The sequence below is a fragment of the Pyxicephalus adspersus genome, chromosome 1, assembly GCF_032062135.1.
Source record: "Pyxicephalus adspersus chromosome 1, UCB_Pads_2.0, whole genome shotgun sequence".
Lineage (NCBI taxonomy): Eukaryota > Metazoa > Chordata > Amphibia > Anura > Pyxicephalidae > Pyxicephalus > Pyxicephalus adspersus.
In genome coordinates this window covers 72588389-72607208 of record NC_092858.1, presented here as the reverse complement: position 1 = coordinate 72607208, position 18820 = coordinate 72588389, and the positions used below count along the sequence as shown (strand labels likewise).

Here is an 18820-nt window from a genome sequence, read left to right as displayed (position 1 = left end):
CATTTGTTTTAAGAGTACGCAAAGATACCAAATCTTTAGCTGCTTGTCGTCCGCTTACTGAAAACAGATAAGAGAGCGTAATTATGAGGCACAGCAATCACTGAGTCTTTGATAATTCTGTTTCCCTTATATGATAACTAATTATTTTGGAGGATAGAAATGCTAATGGCTTTTGTGTTGTAGCTTCTTGATCTTCTCTCAATTAAATTATGCACTTACAAATCAGTAGATCTGTGATGGTGTATTCCTATTTGGGTCCATACATGGTTGCCCTGAGTGAAATTTTCGATACTGGGGTTTTTTCCATTCTCTATGAAGCATGTACATGTAAGGTTGATTTTCTGTCTAGTTTTAGGAATGATCACTTTGTAAGCTTCCACCAGTGAATCTCAGTTGGAAAAATGATTCTTATACAATTGCCAGCATTTTAAAATAATTTTCTGGTACACTTTGCTACTGAAGCTATAACCTAAAAGAGCAAGTGAACTTTCAGCACTTATCTTTTATTCTCACTTACATTCCGATAAAAAAAGTAAAATATTCTTACTTGTCCCCGTATTCTGATGTCAATAGCAAGGGTGACCAATTTAGCTGATAAATAGGAGTTTCAGACACCACGAGCTCCAGTCCGGAAGTGCATTTTCAACCTCTTTTCATGCAGCAACTTGGTTTTTGGTCGTGACTCGAGGGAGGTGAAGGGAAGAGATGAGAAACAGACTTTGCATCAAGTTTAATGAACATTTAGTCTATTTTCTTCCATTAAAATTTCCTAGTGGTGAATGGCAGCAGCTGCTACAGAAAGGAAGGATGCGCATGCTATTCAACTTGTGTTTGTTTCTCCTGTTCTATCAACAAAACCTCTACCCACAAAATTGACTTAAAGTGTGAGAAGTTTTGTGAGTTTACCTGGCATACAGAGAATACAGAATTCCTAAAATGATCAGCCTTCTGGTAATCTGATTTTATATGACAGTTCACAATTGCCCTCTCTATCTCTGGCTTTCCCCACCATTTTAGGCATTCAGCTTAACTTATTTTTATTAATAATAATATTATCCAGTATTTTTATAGGGTCAACATATTACGCAGGGCTTTATAGTCTATAGTCATGTTACTAACTCATTGACAAGTGTGGAGAACTGAGTAAATGTTTAAAAATGGCCACTAACGAGTGAAACACACATCACTGAACATAATTAGCAATCTCCCCAGAGTATTTGTATGTTTTGCAAACACAACCTAATGATTTTTTTAACCAAAATAGAAAATAGAAGTAGTTTAGTAACACAATATAAACTATTAAGCTATGTGCAGCTCATCCTATGTAGCCTAAGTGGTTGCATTTGTTAATTCATGGTCATTTATATGTTGCCATAATTATTTACAATATTTTTTAATACCAAGACACCCAGAGCTGACATATATCAAAGACTTTTTGCAAGAATGGGAATGCAAAGATGAATTATTATTTATCTTTATTAATCAAACTATGATTGATTGTGTGTACGAAGTGAAAAACAATGTTTGTATTTCTGAAGATTTGCTGCAAATAAGGTAAGTTCAGATAAGCAGCCTTTTTTATTAATGATGGTTTAGAACTCTGTGCACCATTTAATGTTTAAAGTCAGCCTACCACCATGAGATTAAGCTGCCATTGATGAACTAATTCTAAAAATGCTAATTGCTTGCATATAACATTGTCTTTTGGTTTCAGTAGCTTGAGGCAGACACCTAAAATAAGGATTCAGCTATTTATGGGCCAAGTTTAGTGGCTATTTGCCAAACATGTGAGTTGCTTGCTTTACTATGGGTCAAAAAATCTTAAAGGCAAAGAATCAGTACTCCAACCAAGCAAAGCATATTTTGAACAACCTGGTTATCATTGGCAGTCGTAAAGGTCAGCTTTAAATTTTTTGCACCTTCGGTTGTACAAACAAGTCCTTTTCACTTATACATGCTTCATTCACCATTTTGAAAGTGCTGTTCTCTCCTTCTGATTCGCTTGATGTGAAGGTAGTTTTTGGCTGATCTCCGATGCTTAGGATTTTGTGATGGGAGCATTATGGTAGTTCTAAAAATACAACAACAAAACACTCACATGATGGTTGATGTGTAACATTGAGACAAGGTTACCTCCTCTGAAATATTGCCAAGATTTAACTTTGCCAGAAGAATTGTGTCTAGGACACATTACTGATTAATATGCTGTAGGTGACTGGGGCAAGAGAATCACTAAATATGATTCTCAGAAGAGTGAAAGTCACTGAAACAAACATTGATTTGTCCTTGTTGGCCGCCCTAGCAGAGCCCTGTTTACACTTTGTTCTAAACATTGACTAAAACGTTTAGCAATATTAAAGTACCAATTAAGCAAACTCCTTCAAAGCCAGGTCTTGATGCACCCTGTTATTATTCAGTTCATATTTTAATCAAGCTGAGAGATCTGTGTCCTTTTAATATTTGTAATGGTTATTTTAGGCGCTTGAAGATTTAGGTGTCTGTTATTTTTTTTAATTGAAAAAATGTATATTTTATTTCTCCTAGGAGATGATGATGTTCTTCGTCCTCCTCATGATATAAGCACAGGACTAGAAGAAGTCATGGAGCAGCTTAACAACTCCTTTCCTACAGCAAGAGGTAAGGACAGCCAGCAAGGAAAAGGTTTTAGGAATGCCACAATCTCAAATTCATCAGAATAATTGATTACTTTTAGAAATTGTTTACCTTACAAATAGCTACTAAACTTATCCTGGAGAAAGCTTAATCATTGCACTATTTTTAGAGGCTTGTAATGGCAGAACTTTGGTTGTTTTTTTTGTTTTTTGTTTTTTTAAATGTCCTTTATACATAACTTCCCAGTGTTTTCTGCACAGTCATGTGAAGTCTTCAGGCCATCTTCCTCCCCAGTTTTCAACACTGCACAGGAAGCAGCTCTGATGTTATGTCATTAGCTCTGATATCTGCATTACTGGGAGTGCAGAAAGTGGGGTAAATACTGGGTGTCCTTCAACCTGAAAGAGAACTGACAGCGGAGCAGTGAATTTGTAGGGGGCAGTTTTCACGATAACCAAGCAATTTGCAATTCAAGCTCACTTTTTTATTTATTTTTTTTTTTTTTTTAATATAAATTGTACTGTGCATTGTACAGGTTTCAAACATGTTATACCATTTTAACTCTTGTGTGTGCCTTACAAGAGAACCCTTAATACCACTTTTTTTATTTGAGTTTTAATAAAGTGTATTCTATATTGTGATGTTTTGAAAACAACCTTTAAACAGTGAGTGATCATAAACCCTGAAAAAGCTGAACAAAGAAAATTCCATTGCTGACACTCTCATTAATAAGTCACTGGGCATTAAAGGGCAGGAATTATGTTATTTTCCATGCGAAGGAGAGGGTCAGAGGGCTTGTGAAGAAAGAAAGTAAAGTAAAACAATAACCCTACATTCACTCTGATCATATGTTCCCTATTTGTTTAAAGGTTTCTTTAGCTAAAAGGTTCAGTTCACCTCTTCCTTTTTTTTCTAGTTTTGTGGAATTCCTATTTGTTCTCCAGTATTCCAATTTATTTTTTTTACTCAATTTAGTTGAAATTGTGTTTTTTCTTATCGTATAACCTTCAATAAACCCTTATATTTGATCTGGAATACCTCATACAGCAGGTATAGAAACATTATCAAAGCATACTTTTCATATCACTGTATAGCTTTTCTAAAGCTGCCCTTGGCTACTGTAGTTTAGCTTGTTTTCAGAAGGCAAATGGTTTTCCTTTTGCTCTATTTTTCTTTGGAATCAAGGAGGATAGCACAGTAGGACTAGAAAAGTTACCATTGTTCTGAGATCAGCATGCACATAAATGTTTTACCCTTAGTAATCATTCAGACCTTGCTTTAAATGTTCAAAATGTGCTCCATATGAATAGAGTCTTAAGTCTGACTGATTGCTCTAAATGTCATAGATTCTTTCCAGTTTTCATACAATATTTCTGTTAACCAATTTTAACAGCCCCAAGACCTGCCAGTCGCCAAAACATGAAAACCATTTACTGGTTAGATTTTAAAATAATCTAACCTAAACAGTATTTTGCATAAAAATTTGAAACAGAAAGTACATCTTTCCATTCCAAAATTTTATGTTCTAGGACATAACTGGCCCTTAGCAAGTTCCGGCCTTAGATGTCAAACAACACATAATAAATTCCACTGTGTTATTATTTACCAAAAATAAAGCCAAAATAGTGAAGCCATGTGTGAAAAAATAACCGCACCCCATGATTTAATAGCTTGTAGTGCTGCTTTTAGTTCTCATTTACTGCATGACTTTACCAGTCTACCATATCATTGTGGTGAAATTTTAGCCCACTATTCATTCCTGGAGACAATGACCAAAGTTAATAGAAAGTTTAAATCTTCCTAGTGGAAACATGGCCAGCAAAAGACAAGGATCTAGTTATAAAGCAGTGAATCTGACATTCCCTGGTTGAGAATCAATTCATTTCAGTTAAACACACAGGCCTGGAAATTTTCCACCAGAGAATTTTTGCAGGGAATGTTGGATGCACTGCTGCATAGGTACACCCTAAAGTTTTATATTAGAATATCAAGGCCACGTTTCATAATGTGGTTTTAGGAAGAATCACCTTTCCTTGTCCCAGAAAGATCTCTTAGATGGGTGTTTAGATGCTGCTGTCTATCAGATATTTCCTAAATAATAGGAGTATTTATTAACAGGAGTAATAGGAGAACATTGCTATTAATGTTGGTCCTCCATATTCTTCTATGCAAGGTCCAGGGTCTCTGTAGCACACCACACAATTACATCTGCTACAGCTGACTATTGCAGCTGTTGTGTTAAATCAAAACAGATGTCAAAGCCAGAGGTCTGCTGTTTAGGGGAAATATGTGATTAAACACCACCTCAATCTTTTTTTTTAACCCTGACAGATATAAAAACTATTTGGTTAAAGTAAAACTGTGTACAAGTAGCTAAATGGAATATTGAAATATACATTTGTGGACTGGTTTTCACGTAGCTGTGTTGATTCAGTCCTAAAATCCTTCCAGGTTCTATGCAATATATTTTCCCTAGTGAAGGTAATATGACCAAAGATGTGATTTGGATATTGAAAGAACAGCAGTGCATGGATTATCTCTGTATTCCCTATTTTTTGGGTTTACAGCACGGTGCAATATAGCCTATACTCAATTGTTTGTGCTGATCTTTACTGTATGCTAGTACATACATGGATTACTGGTAATTTATCTTTAGTTATTTGTAATTTAATGATGCATATCTGGAACATAGGGGTTCTATATCTGCATGAATATTATTATAGGCATAAAAAATGGTAATATTGTTAATAGTGTTAACATTAATATCCAGCTTTTGTACTGAATAAGAGTTTAAAGACCTGTTGATTGGAGACAATGTGAGTTGATATAAACTCTTCACTGAAATTAAGCTTTCCATTACCGTGTAACTTTTTAATCAACTTTAATTTATTAAGCTGCAACCACTTAATTTTAATTTACTATGTAATTTAGTTAATTTCAGTTATTTTTTTTTCTTTTCTATTTTGTTTTTACCATATATAATAAATGCAATGTATTCACCCAAAGAAGTTGCTTTGTATACTAGGTGGTCAGGAACCAAGTCTGTCTGTTATGGGTCAGCGACTTTCATCTCACAAGCACTACTGTACATTGGTCATCTTGATTTTTTTTTTTTTTAATTAGATGTTGGCTTGGATTATTAGCTATTATTTATTATATGCCATAAACTACAGTAGATGCCTCTATCACAGTTTCATGATCACTATATATAATATAATAATAAAAAAACTTTTTGATCATATAGACCTCCAGGATATCATTGGATGGTCTCTTGTTTAACACCACTGTTCTGTAACCAGAACAATATTTATTAGTATTTATCGATTTTTGCATTCAAGGAAAATGTATTTTCTGATGGTGATATATATCCATCTGTCTTGTTTCCTTTCTCTTTCACTTGACCTGTCTTTTTCCCTGTCTGTGATGGCAAATATTTGTTTTCAGAGCATGATATTATATGTGATATTTATTACTGGTTATCTTCTCTTTCTTTCCTTTTCTTTTTTTCCCATCTCTCCTTCTTCTCCTTACAAAAGGAAGAAATGTCCCTGGAAAGCAAATGAGAGAGGTTAGTGAGAGCTGGGCTTGCTGCCATCCAGCTTGTGTCTGTCACATTTCACATCCTATGTCTGGCATTTGTGCAGCTACCAGTCTCTTTAGCAGAGTGCCTCTTACAAACGTTCTGTAACATGCCAACATTTACTACCTCTCATCAACTGTTAGTAGGACAGCAGCAAGCCAGTGGAAAGGTTCCAGCATATTACATACTTTTGCCCAGGATGAATTGAGCTGTAACTAAAATGCCCTTTTTTTTAGTTATTCTGCTTGTGTCTAAACATAATAAATCTGATTCCTTGTAAGTTAGTATAGTTCTAGTGTTTAAATAATACATATTTGCTGTTTATCACTACAGCATTTTACAATAATGTTTATTTTAATTGCTATTGATGTATCATAGTTTGACCCTTTTATATAGAGCTGTAGTTTATTATGAACAAAATGATATATAGAACCAGGTAATTTCCTAAATGAAAAAAATTGTGGGGAAAAATAGTAAACGAAACACAAACTTTTAAGCCATTTGTGTAATTCAAGTGGGGATATCCTTTAAGGTGGTGCTACTAGCACCGAGGGTCCTAGTAAGGTTCTTTTAAGCTGTTGGGCAGCTCTGAATGAGCTAATGCCTAAGACCATTGATATGTTCACATTTGGGTAAATCAGAAATTGCTGTTTAAAAGTGTTGAGAGGTCTGACATGTTGTAATTAACCCTTATTTGCGTCATCAACAATTGACTGTGGTTGTTTTTCTTATTTGGTGTTTACTACACTTCCGTCATTCTGAAAGTTCTAAGAATGTGTGTTTTGTATATTTGCATGAAATTGTGTCAACCTAATCCAGCCCTTTTATGTTTACCACACTGTTTATTCTACTAGATACCAACATATAATTATAAAATCTAAATATACATGACATTTAAACTTGTATAATCATGGGATCAATATGGTGTGTTTTTAAATCAACAAGTGTAGTTTATTTTGCACTGCCTAATAAATGTACATCTATTAAATCCATGCTAACAATATAGGTTATATTCGGCTACGCTGTTTTATGCTGTAGCTTATAGGTATAAATTCTTTAGCCAGAAATATCATCCATATAAGTTCTGACATTCCACAATCAGGTTTGGATGAAGTTGCCTTATTGGGAAAGTATTGGACGGTGTCCAGTACACACTTACCATTGTACCATCAAATTTTGCTCCTCCTTCTGACCAAACAAGTATTTTACACTTGTTCCACATGGTAGTTTAGAATTACTATGAGGATATTTATTATAATGGTTTGGTCATAGAGGAGCATTTATTACTTTGTCATATTTGAATTTGCCAGTATTGGGATATAGTGAAGGAGTGTGGTATGTCCAGAGCTCTCTTGGTATCCACACTTTAAGCTAACTATTCACTTGTATATACGTTATACAAGAACTGTGTACATACTTTTATGAGCTTCTTAGTCATTCAGTATCTATGAAGTAGGAAATGTTGTCATTTCTAAGTTGTCACAGTTTCTCAGACAGATTGTTAGATTCACTTTTAATATTCTAATGTGGCTTATAACCAGAATATGTATTGGTGACAATTGAGTTTACCGTCATTCTTTATTAGCTTGTTTACAAGTTTACAAGATGTGTAAACTAAAACTAAGAAAATAAAGTTTTATCTGGTACTTCTATAACAAGAAAACTAGGGAAATGTTCAAATGGCTTTCATTAGTTACCTTGTACTGAATGGGTGTATGGAGAAGTGCTTACAACTTTTTTTATCTTACACTTAATTATAGCGATTTAATGTAGACTAGCTTTTAAAGCACTTTAAATAGCATAATGCAGTGCAACAAATCTGTCATTGACTTTCACTCTTCCTAATGTGCTCAATAGATTTCTGAGCATAGTCATATAGACAGAAATTTAGCACTCAGAAAAATGTGTTTTCCATGTTTAAAAGCAAGGGAATAGAACTTAGATTTAGAATATTTTATGGCCATAATAAGGATTATAACTGTGATATGGGCTAGGCTTAAAATGCGATCATGCTAAAACCAATCCATTTCCCAGCAACTGTTCTTCATCTTCAGGTCACTTCTACCATGCCACTGTGGGCAAATTAACTATGCAACTGTATAGTTTGGCTAGTTAAGTATTAGATATACGAGTGAACTTTACAAAGCAAACAAAAAGGAAACTCTACTATTTTTACTCCCATGCATAATGGATAGTGTGAGATCTCAATTATTTTGTCAGTAGACACCCTCTTTATTAGTTAAAAAAAAAAAAAAAAAAAAGTTTGTACTTGAACTTTCTTTTGAATGATCTTCTATGAAGGGTTCGGTGGAAAAATTAATGATAAATTTACATATCAAACATGAGAACACTATTAAAACAGTCTGTAGTAGGGGAGTAAGGGACACTGTAGTAAGGGAGACTGTGCATACAATGCATACAAAATCATACGTATACAGAATTTATTAAACTGTATGTGCTTAACTGACGTCTGTATTGCTTTTGTGCTTAGTTTATCTTTTGGCACACACTAGTTAAAGTGTTGTCTTCTAGAACTAACTTGGTAACAAGTTCTTTTGGCCTTCATTTGCTTGCTTGCTTGATAAAGAAGAGTATCTTCATTTTACATGCTGACATTTATTGTTTAAACATTTCACCTGACATAAGATTAAACGAAAGGTAATTAGGAGTTATAGGAAACAATCTTTGTGAGCATCTCCCCTTGAAATAGCCTGGGTCTACCACTGAGAAGTAGGTTTAGGGGAAAGGAAAAAAGTAAATGGTGTTAAGAGATATTAAATCGTCACCAAAGTTTGGAGCTCTACATTTTGTATTACCCCTGTAATTTTACCACTGAATTATTATAAGACAACTACCAGAGATGTCGGGTTCTATTTCAGTACTAGCCAACTCATTCATGACACCCCTACACCAAGCCCTTGATACATATAGTCTGCATTATGACTTGTTGAGGACCTAAAGGACCTTTTGTCACTCCATTATATACTGAAGTGGTGGTAAAACCTTTTAAATATTTGTATTTTTTAAAATGTTTAGATCTTTCCCTAATGGTTATTATGTTGCTTTTTCTTTTTTAGGAAACCATGTAGGAAATCTCTTTCACATGGCTGATGATTTGGGAAGAGCGATGGAAACTTTAGTCACAGTCATGACTGACGACGAGGTGTTAGAGTAACAACTCCCTACGCACCGCATGTGTTTTTTTTATATAACTATCTTCGTACAACAACAAAAAAGGGGGATTAGACTGTAAGAGTTTACAAGAAAATATCTATATTTTTGTGAAGGGTAGTGGTACTATACTGTAGATTTCAGTAGTTTCTTAAGTCTGTTATTGTTTTGGTAACAATGGCAGGTTTTAAATGTCTATGCAATTGTACAAAACCAATAAGAAAACTACATGTAAAATCTTGATAGCTTAAAAAAATCTTGCCATTTCTTTTTACAGAGGGTAATTTTGGGTTGTTTAAAAAAATTTATATCAGTTATAAAGAAAGATTGTAAACTAAAGTGTGCTTTATAAAAAATTAATTTGTTTATAAAAAAATCCCTTTGAAAAAGGAAAAAAAAACAGTGCATTGTTTAGAATTGCCATGGCTTTGTAACTGTATATCAACAATATTCATATTAAGTGTCATTTTACTTTCTTGTGTGACAAAAAACATCTGTTATAGCACCAAATACAAAATGGACTTTGTGTTCTACAGACGCTTGTTATTTGGCAAACAATGGAATTTGGGGGAAGAGATTCTGTATTCTTTTCATTGACACAAGAAGCATATAGGTCAGCGATGGGAACTCTGACCTAGAGTACACATTTTTAATTAATGGGAACGTCTGCCAAACGGTACAAACCATTCATAGAATCAAAAGGATAAGTTACTAATCTAATGTACTTTTATAGGAGCCCACTCTAACACAACTGTATTGTTTAAGGTTGTAGCTCACAGCTTACTGTGAACACTATTGAGCCCTATGGGCAAGGTTTTTATATTTTTATAAACTATGTAACATAAATATGTTTTAGATATGTACCAGCAGCCAGTTAGCAATTGCATTATTTTTATCTGAATGAATTTAGCCAGAGCTGTCTAAAACCAGATAGCCCTCACATGGGTACTGTCCTAACTCTGGCCTTTAATCACTTAATGCCAAGCAATGATTGTGTTGTAAATACATCAGGTTTTTGCAGTTTAATGTAGTCAGACTTGTGAAAAACGATCTGACTACCTTCTAGGGGTTGCTTTTAACCACTGTATGTACTGCATTATTAAATGCAGGCTTCGGATTAACCTTGTGATAATGAGAAGGTGACAAAAGAATAAAGTGATGTAACTCTTTGGATAATACTGCTAAATTTTAAACACAAAACTGAATGCAATTGCTAATGGCAGACATGGTACTTGATACTGTCCTTTTTAGGTTACAACAAAATCATCATGTCATATGTGCCAGAGCAAACCTTATAGTATACCTAACAGCAAAACTTTTTTTTTTAAAGATTTGGATAAAGTGGAGTTAGAGAAATTTAGGTTTCCATCACAAAAGGAATTGAGGAAAAATCTTCCAGTGGGCACACTTATTTTGGTAACAACTGTCTAAGTGGGGATTTCCCTTACATTGGAAAGATATCCAGTCCCTTTCAGTTGAGCCTACAGGGCAGGAAATGATGGGAAATCACCATTATAAGACACTCCTGTGTACACTGACTGTGATAATAACCCTTCTCTGCTTTATCCAAAATGAAAAGGAAAAATTGGTATTAGTTACACTTTTATATGTTTTTACCATAATACCCATCAAGGAAATATAGGTGGACAACAAAAAGTGGTGCTGGACTACCTAAAGTGATATTGCAGTAGCTGGTTGAGTAATGCCATTTTAATTATTCTTTTTTACTACTTCTGTGTAAAATTAGTTTCAACTAGATTACCTTTTGACATCTGGAGTAGCTAGCATTTTAAAGAGATACTTCATTTAAACTGTGGTAATATATACATGTTCTGTTCAGGATATGTCCTTAACTAATGCGTGCAGTTAAGCAATAATTGTTTGGGCCAGTAATTGGTGTGTATGTGGTCTAATGTCCAGTTCTCATACCAGAACTGTGTAGATTAAAACATTTATATGGGGGGCCAGCAAGTGCAGTCCGTCACAAGTTCCCTAAAATTTAAACCAGTTTTGGTAAATGTCTCCTTAGGTGGTTGGTTCAGCCAATAAGGAAAATATCTCCAAGTTAGCTTTTACGCGACTGTAGAGTTTATATGTGAGGCTATGCGCTGCATTCCCATAAGTGTGGCTTATTCCCATGCCGATAAAAACAATTTGTTCTTCAAACCTACCATATAGGATCATGGTTGTTCTGCTGCCTTGCTTCCAGGGGTCACTGTAAATGCTCAGGCGAATTACTGGTACCTTTATGATAGGGTTCCTTTCAAACTAAACTGCACTTAAAAGCACTTCATGCAGTTTTAAACCTGTTGTAAAAACACCATTATGTTCTACCCACATTACCACAAAGATATGTATTAGGCCAACTCGATATGCTGAGGCTTCCAGACTTCTGTAAAGTGTACAGGATGCCTGTTCAGTTCATTAGGGGTTTATGAATTTAAAAAAATGCTTAAACGAACATTTCTTGTTGTATGTTGATGTAATAACTATGGCAACAAGAAATATTCTTTATATTTTTTTTTACATAAACCTCATATTCTCTAACTTGAACATGGTTACCACAGTGTGGATGTGGAATTCCCAAAGCTAGATACAAAATCTTGAACAAAAAATGCTGTACAGAAAACATGTTTATTTGGACCACAAAGCTTAAACTTTTTGTGCCAACCATTCGGTCTCAATTCAACCTGGACTTAATAAAAATCTGGTGCTTCAGGTTGTTCATACAAGTCCTCAACAGTAACTTGTATACTATTTTGAAATAGAAACGTTAATTTATCATTAAGGTATTTTTCAGGAATTCTATATGAGCCCTGTAGCAGTCAAACACTATACAGTGATGGACTTTAAGATAATAAAAAGGTACTGGTTATTTAAAAATGTGGTTCCGTACCCATGTCTCGGTAACCCTTGAATTTGTGTGTCTATCAAATCTGCACACTGGCACTTTGAAATATAGTATGCAGTCTATGGTGTTTGTACAAAAGTTAAAAATATAAGGCCAGTGACTGAATCATCTGTCTGTCTCCTCTGCTGGTAATAGAGTCATTGTCAGTGGCTAACTGACTAATTACCAAGAACACCAATGCCACTTAAACGGAAAGAAGGTGACTGCTGCTTTCCAGCACCAAAAATTGTAGCCATTTTCTTATTTTGTCCTGTCATGCGAACAGTGGAACAGTTGTGAAGTGAATTGCTTTAACAGAGTTCCCAGAAATGATAGCTCTCAAGTAAAAGCAATCAACGGAATCCATTTTCACTAAATGTGTTCTCAGCTTCCCATCAGAATTTAGATCAGCTGAATTTCAACATGTCAACAGTCTGAAACAGGGTAGAAAAGCTACAACTGTGTGCTTATCTTTAACAGTCCACACATCCATGTGTAAAAAGAAAACCTCATGTCTTAGATGCTTCCATCAGTTGCACTGTTCTGTTAACAGGTTATACAACCTTAATGGCTGATTGATCGTAGCATTGTGTGTGTGTGTGTGTGTACGTATGTGGGCATTTTATCCCATCTGGAACCTTCTAATATGGGACATTCTCTGCCTTGCCTGTATCGTATTGTTATATTATACGGGATGATGTGCTAAGGACAACCCAATAGTCTTTTAAAATTTGTTTCATTTTGTGTTTGTTTTCAGACATGGCTAACCATGTTGCATCTACCTCACTATGGTTTTGTGGTGTTTCTGAACATGTCAACAAAACATGAAACATTGCCACTATATCCATTGTGTAAGCACCCATTTTAATCTACCCTTCTGTTAATGTTGATGTACTATTGAATTATTAAAAGTGTGATCCCCAGCCAGAGTGAACTACTGATAAATTTGACTATTTTTACATTTGTCTTTTTTCAGATTTTTTTTTTATATATATATATTATGTTGATCTTTCCTTTAGCTGAAATGTTCTCATCACCTAATTTTTGCTCATATTTTAGAATGATAAAGTAATAAACACTCATTTGCAAATAAGTATGCGTGTACTATAAAGTACATAAGTCCTACTTTTATAGTCCATGGTAAAAAAATAAATAGTTCAGCAGTATAATTTATTGAAAAAAGGAGAGAGAAGTGGATAATAAAAAATAAAGTTTTTCCTTAGCTGGATGTTCACACTCCATGCTCATATGTTTTGGAGAACAATTCAAAAGAGTTAAATCATCTAATAATTACATTTAAAGCCCTATTCACGTGGCTGGCCTCTGTGCAGTCTTAGCAGCTTTTGCTGCTTGGCGGGTTTGTGATGCTAGTGGGAAATTTATCGGTCTGGCTGACCATGCAGAGCTGCAAGATATCAGAGCTCGGTGTCCTGGGACCTGAACTGTAGCAGATAAGGAGAACACTCCACAAACTAGATTATAAATCACACGTGGTTTGACTTCATTTTCCACTTAAAAATATATTTTGATTGAGTAGACATTTAGAGCATTTGATAATATGTGAATCCAAGCCTTTATATATGTGTAGATTTTTCACTTGCTGGTCATTCCCAGGATGTAATAAGCAAAGGTAAAGGCGGTGTTAGATGGTTATTGCTGGATTTTAAGACTAAATTGCATAGTTGATTTTCCTATACTACTAAGCAATTAAAACCCTTGATTTCTATGTGCTGCAAATGAGGCCATTACCTAAATCACTACTGTAGTTTAACCTAAACTCTGGAAGTGCTATCATCATTGGATTTACTTTTACCACTATACTAAGGCTCGTAATAAAACATTGCTTAGTGCTGTGATGTGCAATCAGCCTCGCTAAACATTTCAGCAATCTGCCTTAAGCAGATTAAGTAAAGATGAGCTGCAGTTAGTTGCTTATTGCTTGCTACTTGATTAAATAAAAGGCATGTATAACATGCTTTACATGATTGAAAAAAAGTGAGGGAGTTTTAATATGGGATATTAAATACCACAAGCAATAATGAGATCGATGCAGTGTTCAGACACAGGATGACACAATTTGACGAGGTACGAAACACCACGGGGACATTGTAATAAATCACACCTTATCAGTATATGATAAGTGATGCAGTGACTGCATATACCTCTACACACTGTTCACTTGTGGTGTATACACTGGTATAGAACACAAAGCAAATGTCTTAAACCTAGGGTAATATGACACAATATTACCACTTAGTTGCCACTCTTGGCATTTAGTGAGAAAGTGGCTGCCCACTACCTTACAACTCAAACCTTTGGCCTCTTACTCAAAACGTACCTGGGTAAAGGGGCATATGGATAAAGACTATATTGCACATTCATAGTCATATGTATACCAAACAACCAAAATATTAGGGCCACCTTAGATACGTAGATGCTTTCAGATGTAGAAGGGGGGCAGCTGTGTAGCCTCATAGGCAGCTAACAAAGATGCACTGTGTGTTCGGATACCATTATTTAGTGGCCAGTAATTTTTTTTCTGCATTTTTTGCTTCTGTTGACACATACATCAATCAGCCTTTTCGTACCCATTACTCTTGTCACCAGGTTTACCAGTTGTCCTTCTTTGGACCACATTTCCCATCTTGTCTTAACCAGCCACTTCCAGCCAAAAGCATTTTTTTTATTTTGACTAGAATTAGGACTTACAGGCGCTGCTATTCTTTTATTGCTTTATGTGACTTTGGTGTCAGACAGAGCAATGATGAAGAAGAATGTTCACATCCTATTTCACACACAACAGTAAAATTGCTTTCAGTAGGGTGAGTAAAAGTTTTATAAAAAAAAAGAACTTTCTGTATTCAATAGTCTGTCCACCCATTGGGTAGATTTCCTCTTTCTGCCCATGTAATGGTTGCCAGAAGAGCAGGAATAAAGCTCAGATTTTTGTGATTACCTTTCAAACCTTTTCTGATCTCTATCTAAAACAAAGCTAAACTCCAGCCAAACTCTTCTTAACAATTTTTCTACTATGTTTTCCTATGGTTTGCCCTGCTTAACATTGTCATGGTAATCTATTTTCTAACTCCCTTTGCCATCTTTGTACTTTTCCAGATCCCTGTATCCTTTTAATTGTCTTGGATAGAGGCTTTGAGTTCTTTTAAATAAAGTGTTCAAAGGGATAGTTTTCTTCATAGACATTTTCCATCTTTGATGAAAGAATACATCCAGCTAAATTGAACTAAAAAAATCACTAAAAGATATAAAAATAGAAAGGGGAACAAAGCATTAACACTTTAGTAAAGTAATTTTGCATTCACCATTGACTGTTCAATCTGTACTGTTCTGCAGTGACTGGCATGTAAGCAGGTGCATTGTACTACTGATGTATGCCGTATATAATAATATGTATTAGATTTATTTAAGTGCTCACAGGTTACAGCAGGGACACACTAGCTCTTTAATTTATGTAGCTATCTGACAGGGTTTTTTGTTTTTTTGCTTATTCTTCTGTACCATTGTAATGTATTTCGTATAGGTATTTTTACATTGTTAGTGTATTAAACTTTTAGGGTAACCCAGCTAAAAGGAGCTAATTGGAAGCAGTAATGTGACTACTGTGTTCACCAAGCTGTTATATTAATTCTAGGTCTTCTAGGTTCAGCTTCTTGAACCTAAAACTATAGTATTCTTTCCGAAAAGTACACAATTCTGGTATTGAATTAAATATAAGGAATATTAGGTGAATAGGAACAATGTTTTAAAAACTTTAAAAGCCATGTAAAAGATCAGTATGTTTAGTGACCATCAGTAACCATGACAAACAAACAGAAAAAAGTGAAGACTAGATTCTATTTAATTGTCAAACCAAGAGAATGTCCACATGTAGGAAGTTGCAGGACAACGGGGCAGAGAGAAGCCTTTACATTTTTTTTTTTATTTACTTTGCAGGCACAAAGGCTTACTTTAGTTACTTTAAAAGAAATACAGGTTAAACTACTGGTATAGTGGTGCTTTAAATGAGCTGGTACTGCCAGAAGAGTGTCACTTTCCATGTCCCAACCTGCAGCACTGAAGGGATAGATATTGTGCTGCTAAAAAAAGAATTCGTTTTAAGCATATATAAAATCACAGCCTTTAGATCACCAACCTTGGTAAACATGCAGCCAGTTAGGTCTGTTAAGGCTGAATTCCCATCTTGCATACTTGTTTTAGGTCAGTAACTCTTTAGGTATTGGTCCCAGGATCAGTATGACAACCCAAGAGCCTGCATCTCTTTAAAGCAAAAATGTAATGGCAAATTCTCTTTAGCAATCTGCCTCATGAGATTATCCCTCCACAGACAGACATTTGTACACAAACACCCAAATAAGTATTACCTTCCATTTTGAAATACCCGCTCAAGCTTACCTCAATTTCTTTAAAGCTATTTTTATTTGTCCTTGAAGTCTACCATTATTTACAGTGCTTTTATACTAATTTCTATTTTATTTAACATTACACTAGGCAAAAGTAGGGTAAGTTTTGTTACAAAACAAATACTGTTGTCTCTGGGCTTTCCTTTGCACTGATTCTTGTTTCTTTTTTTATGTGCATCAAAGCTTTATTTTTCAAAGGGATCACCTCGTTCTTCCCAAACAAATTTAGCCTATTGCTAGCTTCATGCAACGGTTGTCCTCTCATTTCAGAGATTGGAGTGTGTGTGTGCCAGACTTGTTTTCAAATATAAAGGAATTTGCACGGTTTGTTTTATTCATTTTGGTTTTATCTATTATGCATTAGTTTTGGTGTGTGTCTCAGATATATATTTCTATACTTATTAAAAAAGGAGAAGCTTTATTGCTGCTTTGAACATTATTTAGAAATATTGTTTTAAAAAGAAAGTATTATATTGCAAAAATTTACTCCATGTTAATACATAACATTGACATTTGGCATGGTCTGTCATCATTTATTCCATCTTAAGAGATTGTGTTTTAACCACCAACACTGTCAAAATTTTACTAATTATTTTTATATGCATCTTTGTTTTACTCCTGCATTTTCACTACATATCAAGTTCACCAAAAATATGCCTTACTATTGTATTATATAATGCTTTACTCTGTATATCAATAAAGCACGCAATTATGTTACTTATAAATAAATGCCTACTCTTTCTTTTATGATATATAGAATTTATTATATGTGAGAATGGTTATGAACAAGTGATACGCAAGCATTTCAGAGGGGCTGCTTGTAAATCTTATTAGGTTTCCAAGCCCAGGTTAAAAAGAAAAGAAAAAAAAGTCTACTATGAGCAAAAACTTTTATTTTCCCACTGTCCCATTATTCAGTTTCCACTATATCCTAAACACACACAACATGGGACCCAATTCTGTACATATGGTGGTAGTGCATATGAACAATCTAAAAACCTGTTTATTATTTCTTACTGGGGAAAAAGTGCCCCAACCATTTTCTCATTAGTTTTTTTTAGTTTTTTATTTAAAACCAAACATCTTTTTATACTTTTTTTCTTTTAGAATTTTAAGGCTTCATAGAAACAAATACAAAAAATGTAGTATTGATGCAGTTGTTCTTGCTTAAGTAAGACATTAATGAAGTCAATTTGTTTACCAATATCCTCACAGATTACCTACATTCTAAATGTTATGTTTAGCACAACAGCCACGTAAAAATCTACTTACAGAGCCCAAGTGCAGACATTTGTGCCAGTTTATGCCATCAGAGCAGATCTTTGCATCAAAATCTTTAAATCTGGATCTTGTCATGGCATATGTTTATCGCCAATTATTTGATAACTAATATAAAAAGAATTGGTGTTAGAGGAAAACCTTAACAAGTACCTTTATGAATAGAAATTGAATAGGCTTTTTATATACTTTAATGGAAACAATTACAGACGGTATATTATAATAAAATGTTAATACAGTGTTAAATTTAGGTACAAGTTTATATTTTTAAAACTTCATAGCTTAAATGTCTTTGAAGATCTAGGAGTAAAATCATACTTCCTTTAAGCCCTTTTTTATCCCAATCAGATTTAACTAGTGGTAAAAGATCAAGTAATCAACTGATTTTATCTGATGATGAGGGGAAAAACCTTCCTGATGTGGCTGTGAATTTTTGTCCAAACTTTTTCCTTGAGGCAGCAAATATTCCAACTGCTTGGTTTTGGGAGCATAATATATTAAGGAAATGTGATATTTGTGAATGTTACCAACAACCATTGGGAGTCGATTGTTTTTATCTTTTAAAATCTTTTGCACTGCAAATTACCCTTGTTTTGTAGAAACAAATTACGATTCTTGATGAAGATGCGTTGGTTTTTAAGGGAAAGTGAGTTTCTTGGAGTAATTGATTGTCCAAGTTCACAGAATTATGATATTAAAAGGCCATTGTTCTTTTTTTGGGGGGGGAATTAGGACCTTGGGTACTTTGCATCAAGATTTTATTTTTCTCTATATTTGTTGATGTGGCCATAATAAATTGGAAAAACAATATTAAAGTAGTATTCTACAAGAGATGTAAAGTTAAGAAAGAGAGCAAAAACAATGAGAAAT

General features: G+C 34.4%; 1 protein-coding gene across 8 annotated transcripts in view; it reads left to right on the top strand.

Annotated features, from left to right (window-relative positions):
* DMD (dystrophin) overlaps positions 1-17401 on the top strand; it is a 721719-nt gene extending 704318 nt beyond the window's left edge. For 4 of the 8 annotated variants that reach the window (XM_072414251.1, XM_072414235.1, XM_072414277.1 and 1 more), the window contains 2 exons: positions 2545-2637; positions 9271-17401. In XM_072414251.1, the coding sequence (XP_072270352.1) occupies positions 2545-2637; positions 9271-9368 (191 nt within the window). In that variant the 3' untranslated portion in view covers positions 9369-17401. Of the gene's footprint in view, positions 1-2544; positions 2638-6149; positions 6182-9270 lie in introns of all 8 variants that reach the window. The other 4 variants (XM_072414268.1, XM_072414243.1, XM_072414293.1 and 1 more) reach the window with 2 other exon arrangements.
* Positions 17402-18820: the final 1419 nt, after the last annotated feature.